The 12,168-nt window shown below is 40.0% G+C and overlaps 1 protein-coding gene across 2 annotated transcripts in view; it reads right to left on the bottom strand.

Moving 5' to 3' along the window:
* The window catches only part of LOC130924601 (alpha-1B adrenergic receptor-like), a 40,307-nt gene extending 29,587 nt beyond the window's left edge, over positions 1–10,720 (bottom strand). For both annotated transcript variants that reach the window (XM_057851267.1, XM_057851268.1), the window contains exon 1: positions 9,581–10,720. In XM_057851267.1, the coding sequence (XP_057707250.1) occupies positions 9,581–10,496 (916 nt within the window). In that variant the 5' untranslated portion in view covers positions 10,497–10,720. The remainder of the gene's footprint in view (positions 1–9,580) is intronic.
* Between the last annotated feature and the right edge of the window lie 1,448 nt (positions 10,721–12,168).

Below are 12,168 nucleotides of genomic sequence, written 5' to 3' on the forward strand. Positions count from 1 at the left end.
AGAAAGGCTCGGTAGCGCTAGGATCAAAGGCACAAATGTGTTAATCATCGTTTAGTCTATTTTTATTGTCAAGAGGCTGTTTTGTCAGTGTGAACATCAAAGCGTGAGTGAATGTGAGTGGACTCACACAATGAAGCGTTCAGTAAAGATAACCATTTTTCTATGTTATACTTGTTTTAAAAAAACAAAAAAACAAAAAAAAAAACTTTTCTCTAGGTGCTACATCCTAAAAAAATGTGCACAGTATGCAGATTAAACACTCCAAATTGTCCGTAGGTGTGAGTGTGTGCGTGAATGGTTGTGTGTCTATATGTGCCCTGTGACTGGCAACCTGTTAATAGTGTACATCGCCTAATGCCTGGAGTTAGCTGTAATAGGCTCCACCACCCCAGCGACCCCTGCGAGAATGTTATCGAGACAGATTATAGATATGGCGTTAAAGGTGCAGCAATGAAAAATGTGTATGCACCTACAATTTGTGCTGGTGGACCTTAAGAAAAAACATGAGGCGCACCAGTGCAACCAATGCAAAAAAAGTAAGCCTTGGCAATATACAGAATATCGCTATGTTAATTTTTTTCCAATAACGTTCAGGCCTAATTTATGTATATCTTTTTACTTTTTAAGAAGTAAAAAGTAACACAATAATCCAGAAATACAGTGGCATGGCCAAAAAATGCAAAAATATATCTGTTTTATACCCTGCAACACTCTCAGAAAAAGTTGAAGTGGAAGTACTGTAAAAAGTACAGTACCGTAACATGTTTGGAACTTTTGTTAAAAAACAAAAAAAATATCCCTTTTTTTGGTGTCTTTGGTGTATTGGCAGATTCCCAAAATCAGGTGACTCGAACTCGGGTGCAAAAATATGTGATTGGGAGATCCCTATTACAAATGCCCTGAAAGTAATTTTTCAAACGTTTCTAGTTTATCTTTTTCTCCTTGTAGACAAATTTTTCATTAATATACAGCATGTAAATAAGCCTGGCTCTAATTAGATAACTCATATTCCTATGCAATTCATGACACAGAATTAACCATGCTTGTTCACTGAATATTCCTTACACAGAGGAGACCTGGCTCAAATAAAAGGGGGATATTTTTGGAAGCGGGTCCTATTCAATCACTTCAGTATTATCGGCTGGTGTGTCATGCACATGATCACTGATTTATTCCACAAACACTCTGAATTTGGCAGATTATATGAATGAAGCCGTGAGCTGCTTCTTGAATGAATAAATATGTTTGACGTTTCGCTTCGTATCAATATGCCTGCAGGTCCATTGCAGACTCACCAAAATCGTTCAAGACCAGTAGTCCACCTTACACCCTTGCGACCCCTTTGACATAAGGATTTTTATGTTTCCGAGTGGCAACAGATGCAAAGAGTATGAAGTACAAATCACCCCAGCAACTTTTATGTTTTCGGCTCACACTAATTGAAATAAAAACCTTCTCACTGGGAATCTCTCATACAAAGTTGTCAAATACAACAACAAACTTATAGATACACACACACAAAAAAAACCTTACATATGAAACAAAGAACTCTCGTTCAACAAAACCCCCTCTGACAGGCATTTCAAAAATCCCAGGCACACACCACAAACAACTTTTTACACCCAGCAAAAACTCTCATACTCACCAAAACACATCACAACCCCTTAAAAAAAACTCACCCCAAGCCTCTCGCTCTTTGCCCCCGCCCCCTCTCCCACTTGCACACAAAGAACTTCTTAAACACACTCAAATAACTCTCACACACACAAAAAAACTCACATAATTGAACTTTCCTTCCTCAAAAGATCCTGCTCACTCCCAACCTCATACACCCAAAAGCAAGTCTCTCTCCGTATCTGTCTCCCACTCTGGAACTACTGAGATACCCAAAGTACTTCTTAAACACACCTTAATATCGCTCATTACAAAAAATATTCTCACAATCGCCAAATAAATTCACTAGCAACAAACCTCTCGCATGCGACACACAAACCCCTCAGAGTAAATACAAAACACCCCCAATCACTCTCGCCTAAAAAAACAAACACAAAAACCAAGCAATGACAACAAAAATTTCTCACCTTCACAACAAGTCCAGAGAAACTCCCTTGTACATAAATTTCACTCGCATGAAAAACATTTCCCAATCCACACAAAGCTTTCAAGCAACAAAAATCGCTTTCAAATTCACATACTCAACTACAGTACAACTATTTGTTTTGTAAACGCTTACAGGGCATTCATTAACCTCACTGACTGCCATTGATGGCGCTAGACGTCCAACATGGAACTGAACCATGAGCATTCAGAGCCAGTCTTCCCGGTTAAATAGATTTGGACGTATAGCGGTATCAATGGCATAAACGAGTTAAATACTAGATAGAGGGATTTTTCTTTATTGTCAATGCACACACACCCACACAAAAAAAAAACGCAGTGACATTTTAGGCAACAAAATGTCGTTGCTTGCTTCCAGCTTGCCACAGAGTTATAAGACATATATATTAACTAGGGCTGTCAAAATTATGACATTAACGGGCGGTAATTAAAAAAAATAAAATAATCACATTAAAATATTTGACGCATTTAACGCACATGCCCCGCTCAAACAGATTAAAATGACAGCACAGTGTCATGCCCATTTGTTACTTGTGTTTTTTGCTGTTTTGTCACCCTCTGCTGGCGCTTGGGTGCGACTGATTTTATGGGTTTCACCACCATGAGCATTGTGTAATTATTGACATCAACAATGGCGAGCTACTAGTTAATTTTTTGTTTGAAAATTTTACAAATTTTATTAAAACGAAAACATTGAGAGGGGTTTTAATATAAAATTTCTATAACTTGTACTAACATTTATCATTTAAGAACTATAAGTTTTATTGTCCATGGATCGCTTTAACAAAATGTTAATAACGTTAATGCCATCTTGTTGATTTATTGTTATAATAAACAAATACAGTACTTATGTACAGTATGTTGAATGTATATATCTGTCTTCTGTCTTATCTTTCCATTCCAACAATAATTTACAGAAAAATATGGCATATTTTATAGATGGTTCGAAGTGCGATTAATTACGATTAATTAATTTTTAAGCTGTGATTAACCCGATTAAAACATTTAATCGTTTGACAGCCCTAATATTAACTAAAGAAATGTAAAATAGTGCCAAGTGAAAGTAAGTAATACATTTAAAGAAATAGCGCACTTGGGTACATAGCGTACTTAAATACTTGGGGCTGGAACCATTGTGCGTTTCTGTTATTATTAATTTTGATTTCATTAATGTAGTTTTTATCAACAATGTATTCATTTATGAATGCATTCATTATAAAAAATAAAATAATGAATAATAATGATAAAAAAAAAAAAGCCTTTTGGGCTGAGCACTGGTTACTAATTTTACCGCGATTGATCACATTCTGTACAATAATGAAGCAAAAGTAATTAGCACACTTTTGTTTTAAATATACTGCCATCCTAATACTACGGTAATCATTATTAACTCACAATGATACAATGAGTTAATCAACAGTTAAGACAGTGAATTGCATAAGCGTCGCCAGACATATTTCAGTACAAATAGTATAAATTTCACCGGTTAAAAAAAAACAACAACTTTGGTGTTTTAAGTCTATAAGCTGAGTTATGCTTCTCCGGCAGACCTACGGCATCAAGGCAGACCCGATTTACGACCCTCCGCCGTAGCCTGACGTGCACCTCCACAGATTCCTAACTGGGCGTCATGTCAAGCATGGTGACGTGACGCAAATGGACTGTGATTGGTCCGCTCAGACTGTTGTTTCCCGTTCAGCACGAAATTACCGATATTTTCAAATAGGGGTGTGACAAAATATCGAAATGGTGATATATCGTGATACTTTGTATCCCAAAAGGTTATCGATATGCTCCTGCCAAGAATCGAGATATCGTTTTAAAAAAGTGTCAATGTTTAAAAAAAAAAAAAAAAGCAACCAACAAGTTGCTACCTAAATCTTCCACAATGATAGTGTCTTGGGTAACTCTAAGGCTGCCATAACAGTGCTCGACGCCCAATCCATTTAGACTGGGAACGTTCGTTCATTCGAAACCAGAGCATATGCAGTCATTCTGTCCGATTTTCGGGCCATTTACAGGTCACTTGCTGTTCATTTGCAGGTCATTTCCTGTTGAGTTCGAGTCACTGCCTAATCATTTGGGTGATTCCCAGGACACTTCCTGTTCTGTAACTCAAAATAAACAAGAAATGACCCATAAAATACCCTAAAATCAACAGGAAGTAACTGAAAATCAGCAGGTAAATGACCTTAAATGGCCCAAAACTACCTCATTGCCTGGCATTGGCTGCCAATGACGGCCATATACATAGACGTCTACTAGTGATAAACTCGCTTGTTTTTCTGTTCATTAGTTGTTTGTAGAATATACTAGAATGGTTTCCTGACCAATGTATCGATAATCGTTGTATCGCCATATCGTCAGATCATCGTTATCGTGAGCTTTGTATCGCAAATCGTATCGTATCGTGAAGTAACAAGAGGTTCCCACTCTTATTTTCAAACATAGTTGTGCTACACGCAAAAACGGACCAAGCTGACGAGAGGGTCATCGAAGAGGTCCGAAAGTACGACAACCTCTACAATGTCTCGTCAAGACATTATAAAGATTGCCAAATGGCAAGCAATTCGTGGAAGGAGATTGCTCAAAATACGGGACTGGAGGTAAGCGATTGCATAAAAAAATGAATGAACCTCCGAGACAAGTGTGTGTCTGTTCGGAAGCGAATGACCACACGAAGCAGTGACACAGTCGGCCAAAAACTGCCAGCTTTCTATCACCTTATGTCGTATTTTTGGTTGGTTCACTTTATCATTTATTGTGTACATATGTTTGCTGTGAGTCTGTGACTTATTTACATTATACACTTCTAGTATATGAAGAATAAAGCACAGGTTTGGTGTCAAAAAATTGTTTTGATGTTTAATTTTCAACAGACAGTTCTCACACTTGATACATCATCATTGATTAAGAGAGCCTCGGTGCTTTTATGATAACGTGTTTACCATCAAGGCTTCCAACGCAGTTTGGGAAGTTCCATAGCCGCCAGAAATCTTCTATGGCTTCCCACTAGCTGGTTGTAGGACACTGCAAAAAATCAGGCTGTTCACAATGCTTTGCAGACCTCAGACAAAACGCTGGACACATTGCTCGACGCCAGTTTGAAGCTAGCCGCTTGCTGGCTTCCATTCGAGGCTAGAATTCGTAATGTAACTGCCAGTCTCTGTGCGGCATCAACAGTCCGACAGAAAACCTCCACAACAGTCTTCTGCGTCCTCAACATTTGTATGATCAAACATTTGTTGTTCAAATTTGATGACCTGAAGATCCACATTCAAGCGTTCCATCTCCGTTGGCAGTGTTGTGTAACCGGAAGAAAACTAGAGATGGTCGACAAGAGTCCCCCAAAACCGTACAAACACAATGCCACACCCTTCTAGTGGCTTGGCGGTGAATTTACAGAGAAACACGTTTCCTTGCCCCAGAACTATCAAATGCTCAATGACGCCGTAGTGTCTACATCGTTGCTACGCCATCACCGCAACACAGAAGCATAACTCGGGCTTCATTATCATAATCCAAAAAATGTGCCTTTTTAATATTGCTGCATTCACTCCATATACACAATCTGCACATGGCTCCTTAAAGGGTATGAAAACGCAAAGGGGGTGTGAGACATCAATAGAACCGTTATGTGCCAAGATAACAAATATTGATAAAGTTAACAAAAAAATCAATCACATTAATGAGCAATTATCGAAAATAAGATCGAAAATGACGAACATTTCCGAAAGTGTTCGGGAAACAGCCGAATGGGGTGGAGACGTCATAACAAGGAAACAAAAGGTCGAGGCAGGTGTCATCGTTGTTTATCGACGAGAGAGTTGCGTTTGTGTTTTATCAAAAAATCGCTAAAATGGTTCAAACCTGACATGCTGTGTGGTTTACAAATAGCCATTAGTCGCAATGTAGTACCCATGAGTTCCCGAACGCGAGAAAAAGAGCTGGACTACGCAGACAATGAGCAAAGTTCATCAGTGCTTAGAGGGCTAATTTTGCAGACCCGGCCTCCGGCACGGTTTTGTGTGGTGCACATTTTATACCTGAAAGCTATACGAACTATGGGCAAATGAAATCAGGTTTTGCCAAGAAATTGCTGCTGAAAGCAGATGCGGTGCCCGGTGAAAGAGGATGATGACTGGCTCTGATGAGACCACCTCACCACTCCAGGCAAAGCAAAGGAGGGAAATGGCCAGAGTGAGTACTCTTTTATAATAAAAACATATCACGCATTGGATATAGGACTGGACACATGTATAAATTATCGCTCGTAAAATATATTGAACAAATCCTCTAACCCCATTCATATTTGTGTCGGTTGGCAGAGCGAAACCGATGATAGCATATTAAATGATAATTATTCTATGCATTACTTTATTTTGCGGTCACGGTGTATCAGCTTCACAAAAAGAAATGCAAAACAAACCATTCGGTGATTCTGTTGCCGCCGGTGTTTCATCAGTGTGATTGCTCCCCTCAATGATCCTTTCATCAGGCTGCATTGGCTTTCGTTTGGGCTCAAATTGATAACCCAAAACACCAAAGAAAGGTTCATAACTCTCCTCGTCGCCATTAGAAGAATGTTTGTTACGTCGGATTCGTCGCTGCAAATAGAAACAAAATTGTCCGCCATCATCGCCGCCATTCAGAACTAAGCACTGAGCCGGTTGTTTCCCTATAGTGACGTCACGCACACAATATGCTAGATTTCCGGCATCTCGGGGGCGGGTCCTTTTAGCTTGACAATCGACCTAATTTCTATCATTTTCTTGGTGTTGCGATGTGTGTAATTACACGAAGTGGCATGATATGAATTCAAAAGGCATGCGTTGATGGATAAATGATGGAACATTAGCATTTCCCCAGGTGTTGTCATACCCTTTAATATGGTTATTTATGCACATCATTTTGGCTGTGACAGGCATATGAGTTGACACTTCCACGAAGCACCTTCGGGAGATATGCTGCGTTCATGTGTGTTGGTAGATCTGAGCTCCCAAGTTGGAAAATCGTACTGATGTGTTAAGTCGTAATATGAGATAAAAACATGGTTGCTACAAAGAAGGGTAGCCTACTTTAATGCTCCAACAATACATTACAAGTTGAGTCAAAGGCACCATATAATAGAGAATCTTTGTTTTGATTACTCCAACAACACATGAATGCAGCATTAATATTATGGTGCGTGTACCAAACTGCCAATCTTACAGTCGACGTTGCAAATTACACTTTCCCACCTGCTTTACAGGTTAGTGGCAGATAAACTGCCCATCCTTGTTGTTTGTTTTTACCTCTGTGTAGATGTTTGGTTGCCTATTTCCATGAATTGTGAATTTAAATTCATCAACTTTACTCTTCAGTTAACCACTCTGGTCGTAAATTGAAGTAGAAGATTAGCTAACTGGCTATGACAATGACAATTAAATGCGATATGAGTGACAGGCTCTCACTCAAGCGCTTTGTCTAATACTGTGTTAATATAATATGTGGTATTTGAATTGTACCAATACTGATGCAATTTATTGTTATTTGTTTATATGACCAAAATGATTAGAATCAAACTGTATGAATTAATAGCCTATTTTATCGGATATAACATCTAAACACTTTTGTATGTGCGCGCATCATAATTTCCAGTTGTTTTACAAGCATATTATTTGTTACTGCAGTCCCTTTAATCTGCTACAAGATGTATTATTTTTTATTTCTATTTGATTCAAACAGCATTACTCTTGCAACTGGATATTAGAAAGCTATTTGCTCGCAGCAAGGATAAATCAAGGAGGAATGAGAGAGGTAAGCTAGGTAACCCACCTTGGCAACAAACCGCTTTTAGGTCACAACCTACTAGTTGAGAAACACTGATTAATTGCATAACAGTTACAGTGATATATCCCCATTTCTGTCCAGACAAAGTACAGCAGCAGAATGCAGGAAGAGATGAAGGACAGATGAAACTTGTTGAGCATGAGCAGAGGTGAACTGACTAGCAACAAGGGATGTTCCAATTTTGATTTTTAATAATGATGGCTGAAAAACAAAAAGTGTCCCTTTTTTACAGAAACACGTATTTTTGTTTGTTTACATATAGTTCAAAGCACTATTTCTGACTTTTTATGGTAAATGCTAAAATCAAATTTGCTCGCTTGCCTGTGCCCCAGTATTGCATTAGGTCTAATGACGCCCCTGGTGAACTGTGAAATTAATTGCGGTTAATACCCTTTTGTTCAAAAATAAATTCAAAAGTGTATTTATGACACAAATTTCAGATGTATTTAAATTTATATAAACTTGCAATGAGATCTTAATACAGCGTTAAAATAATTAACTGTGCCAATTAACATCTGAGTTAATTCCGACTTAACTTGCCTGGCCTGTAAAGGGTCTCTTGCCCTATAAAAGGTTAATGGTCTTAAGTATCAAAGATTTTTTTAAATTACCAAATGGTCACCTGCTCCATAAAGGGTTAAAGGTCATAAATCAACTTTTGAAATAGCTGTTTAGTGACCACTGTCCCTGACAGGATTAAAAACCATCTCTCACAGGAACCCCCTCCCCCAAAAAAATCTCATGCAGCAAAAATTCTCACACTCAACAACACATCTCACACATAAAAACTCAGTTACCGTCAAAACTCCCACAACCCTTAAAATATGATTAAAAACGCACCCCAATGCAGTATAAACAGTCGGGGAATGTAACAAAGTAAAAGTACTTTGTTACTGCACTTTAGTACATTTGACTTCACTACATTTTACAGCACGTATCTGTACTTTTAACTCCACTACTTGTCCAAGTTTTGCCTGCGTTACAAGTTTTATTTTTCTTTTACTCTTTGTTAAATAATTGTTCGTTTTCATGCCTCCGGCGCAATCAGTAAGCCTCGTGCAAGAGTAACGTAATTGAGCACGAGAGGCAGTAGAAGCAAGATTAGGCAGGTGAACTAGATATTGACCAATAAAAACCAACAGTGAAAGCTGCTCGCCTTCAGAAGGGTGCTGCACACTCTTGTACAGTAGGTGGGGGTATGCACCTGATAATTGTGATTGTTAACTTTGTTAAGGTAAAAAAATTTTTTTTTTTTTTTTTTGCTTGTTAAACTTCTGTTTACAGCGTGCAGTCAATTTTATTGCTTGTCTCCCCCCCCCCCATTCTGCGCAGTTTTAGTTAAAATTGAGCAATCAATGAATTTTCTGATTCTTTGAATATTTGCGCAGATGTCTCGCTCTTTCTATAATATATACTGAACATGTCCATGTCAAATTTTTGCATGAGGCGAAAATACTTTTACTTTTTACTTGCAAAGTAATTTTAAAGCAAGTTTTGTGCTGAAGTATTTTTTTGCCCCTATATCTGTACTTAAGTTAAAGTGAGTACTTCATCCACCACTGGGTATAAACACAGTTGCTTCTCAGCAGCCCTACATGGCTGAAAAAAAACTTAGACGAGTGTAACTTACCTATGGGCAGGGCGAGGAAGAAAGGCAGCCAACAAAGTGTAAACATTCCCACCACAACTCCCAAAGTCTTTGCCGCCTTCTTCTCCCGGGAAAACTGGAGCAGTTTGACCGTGAGGGAGCTTCTGGCCTGGTGTCCGCGGCCCTTGGCTCCGCTTGTGGCCGGTTCGTCGTGCGCCTGAGAGCCCTTGTGGATCCTCAGGGTCAGCTCGCCGGAGTTCATCCTCTCGCGCATGACCCCGGCCTCCAGGTTCTTGGTGGTCCGTTTGGCCACGATGTACACCCGGCAGTACATGACCAGAATGACGACGAGAGGAATGTAGAAGGAGCCGAGGGAGGAGAAGAGCGCGTAAAAGGGCTCCTCGGTGATGGAGCACACGTTGTCGTCCGGCGACGGCGGCTGCTTCCAGCCGAGCAGGGGTCCGATAGAGATGACCACGGACAGCACCCACACCCCGAGCATGGCCAGCAGAGCCCGCTTCTCCGTCACGATGCCCGGGTACTGCAGCGGGTGACTCACGCCGATGTAGCGGTCGATGGAAATGACGCACAGGCTCATGATGGACGCAGTGCAACACAGCACGTCCACCGCCGCCCAAATGTCACAAAAAATCCTCCCGAACACCCAGCGGTCGAGGATCTCGAGGATGGCCGAGACCGGCAGCACCGTGGTGCCCAGCAGCAGGTCGGCGATGGCCAAGTTGATGATGAAGTAGTTGGTCGGGGTGCGCAGGTGCCTGTTGCACACCACCGAGAGGATGACCAGAATGTTGCCCGCGATGGCGAACGCGATGAAAGCCCCCAGCACCACGCCGAGCGGGATAGCCCTCCTGAGGTCCACTTCTGCGGACTCTGAGCGGTTGCCCACCGAGGACCCGTTTGCCCACAAGTTGGTGACATTGTCAGTGCTCGCGCTCATTTTGTCCGAACGGCTCCTCCATAGCAGGCTTCACAAGTCCGGCGTGCTTCACTGCGACTCACACCACTTGCATAGTTGAAATACTGGCGAGAAGCGTCATTGCCGCCCTGCTGCAGTCCTGCTGCTCCCACCGAAAGTGAAGTGAGCGGGGGTGGCCTGGGGGAGCAAGCGTGTCACCCAATCACCCAGCGCATCATGACGCGGAGCGGCGGAACACAGCGCATTCGATGAGACCAAGGTGAATTCCCCCCACTAACCTCTCTATTTGAGCATCCCGATTGTGGGAGGGGGCTTCATCCTAATAAACTCGCAAAAAAAAATAGTTGGCGTCTAAATTGCGTTTGTCGGTTTGAGGTCGTTGCATAATAACTGCAGCTACAGGTGGAAGTAAAAATAATCTATAAGCATGAATTTATATATAATATATGAAAACAAGTGCATAGCTTTTCATAGGGACGGTAGGGACATAACACTACTAACTTTTGAGGATGCTCAAATGGTCCCCACCAACTTTAAAGCAACCTTATTTGCAATACATAACATGACATCAGTTATAGGAAGACAATCTAACTTACCCATATATGTTGTAAGGATAGAATTGACCATTATTATACCATTATTAAGTGAATTGTTTTCATTATGTTCAGACTTATTTACCCCTTTTCACTTGCTGAATGTGCCAGTTCACCCCCCCCAAACGCACGTTTGATTGGCTGATGACTTGACCCTTCCCCCACCATACACACACACATGCACTAAAAGCCCTGACACAAATACAACATGTCGACAACATGCCGCCTCCTCCGCCCTCTTTGAAGAGGAGGGATACTAAAAGTTTTTTTTTCGGCCAGCAGCAGCCACTCTAAGTAATGTAAAAATACGACAATGTTGTTGAGGTGGGAAACACAACACAATTTTTTTTTTTACTGACAATTGAACCTGCATCAGAATTAGATTAACATTAAATTATGTGAATTTGCTAACCTGCAAATCTCGAACAGAAAGCTGCTTAGAGACAAGTGTCCTCCTGTATGTGTCTTCTACTATAACATTAATTAAACTGTGAGAAATGTATTGAGTTTACCCTCTTCACTCTAAATTTTATTTTCATTTTATTTATGTGGTCTTACAGCAGCCCAAAGGAGCTTTCATTTTTGGTTGAGTTTGGCTGTGCTTGTTGACAAAAGCAGTACTGTTTTACATGTAAGAAGGCTCCTTTTTTATTTATTTTTGTTACTCCCGGTCTAATATGTTTTCGCAGTTACATTTAATATATTTATTTAGATAATGTTGAGTGGTCATAAGATAAATGTTTATTTTTTTTTTTGCGTTCTTGGATAGCTAAGAGATTATGAACAAGTTTTTATTTATTGTGTATATTAATATAATTTATGTTAAAATATTGCAATTTAAATTTGCCAATAAAATCCTGACATTTATTCTGGAAGCTTTCAAAATCTTTCTTGAATAGTTTTTAAAACAAAGGTTTGAATCAAATGGTGTATCATCTCACCTGAACCAATACCTATGAAATTTAGTATGTCAATACAGACTTTTTTTTGCATTGATCATTTAGCTTTTTTATTATTTAGTTTTATATTCGTGAGATATGTAGCATTGACTCCCTTTCACCCAATTTGTTTGGTCCTATTAATGTCCCTACCAATGTTGA

This window comes from Corythoichthys intestinalis, chromosome 11 (genome assembly GCF_030265065.1).
Source record: "Corythoichthys intestinalis isolate RoL2023-P3 chromosome 11, ASM3026506v1, whole genome shotgun sequence".
NCBI classification, from domain to species: Eukaryota; Metazoa; Chordata; class Actinopteri; order Syngnathiformes; family Syngnathidae; genus Corythoichthys; species Corythoichthys intestinalis.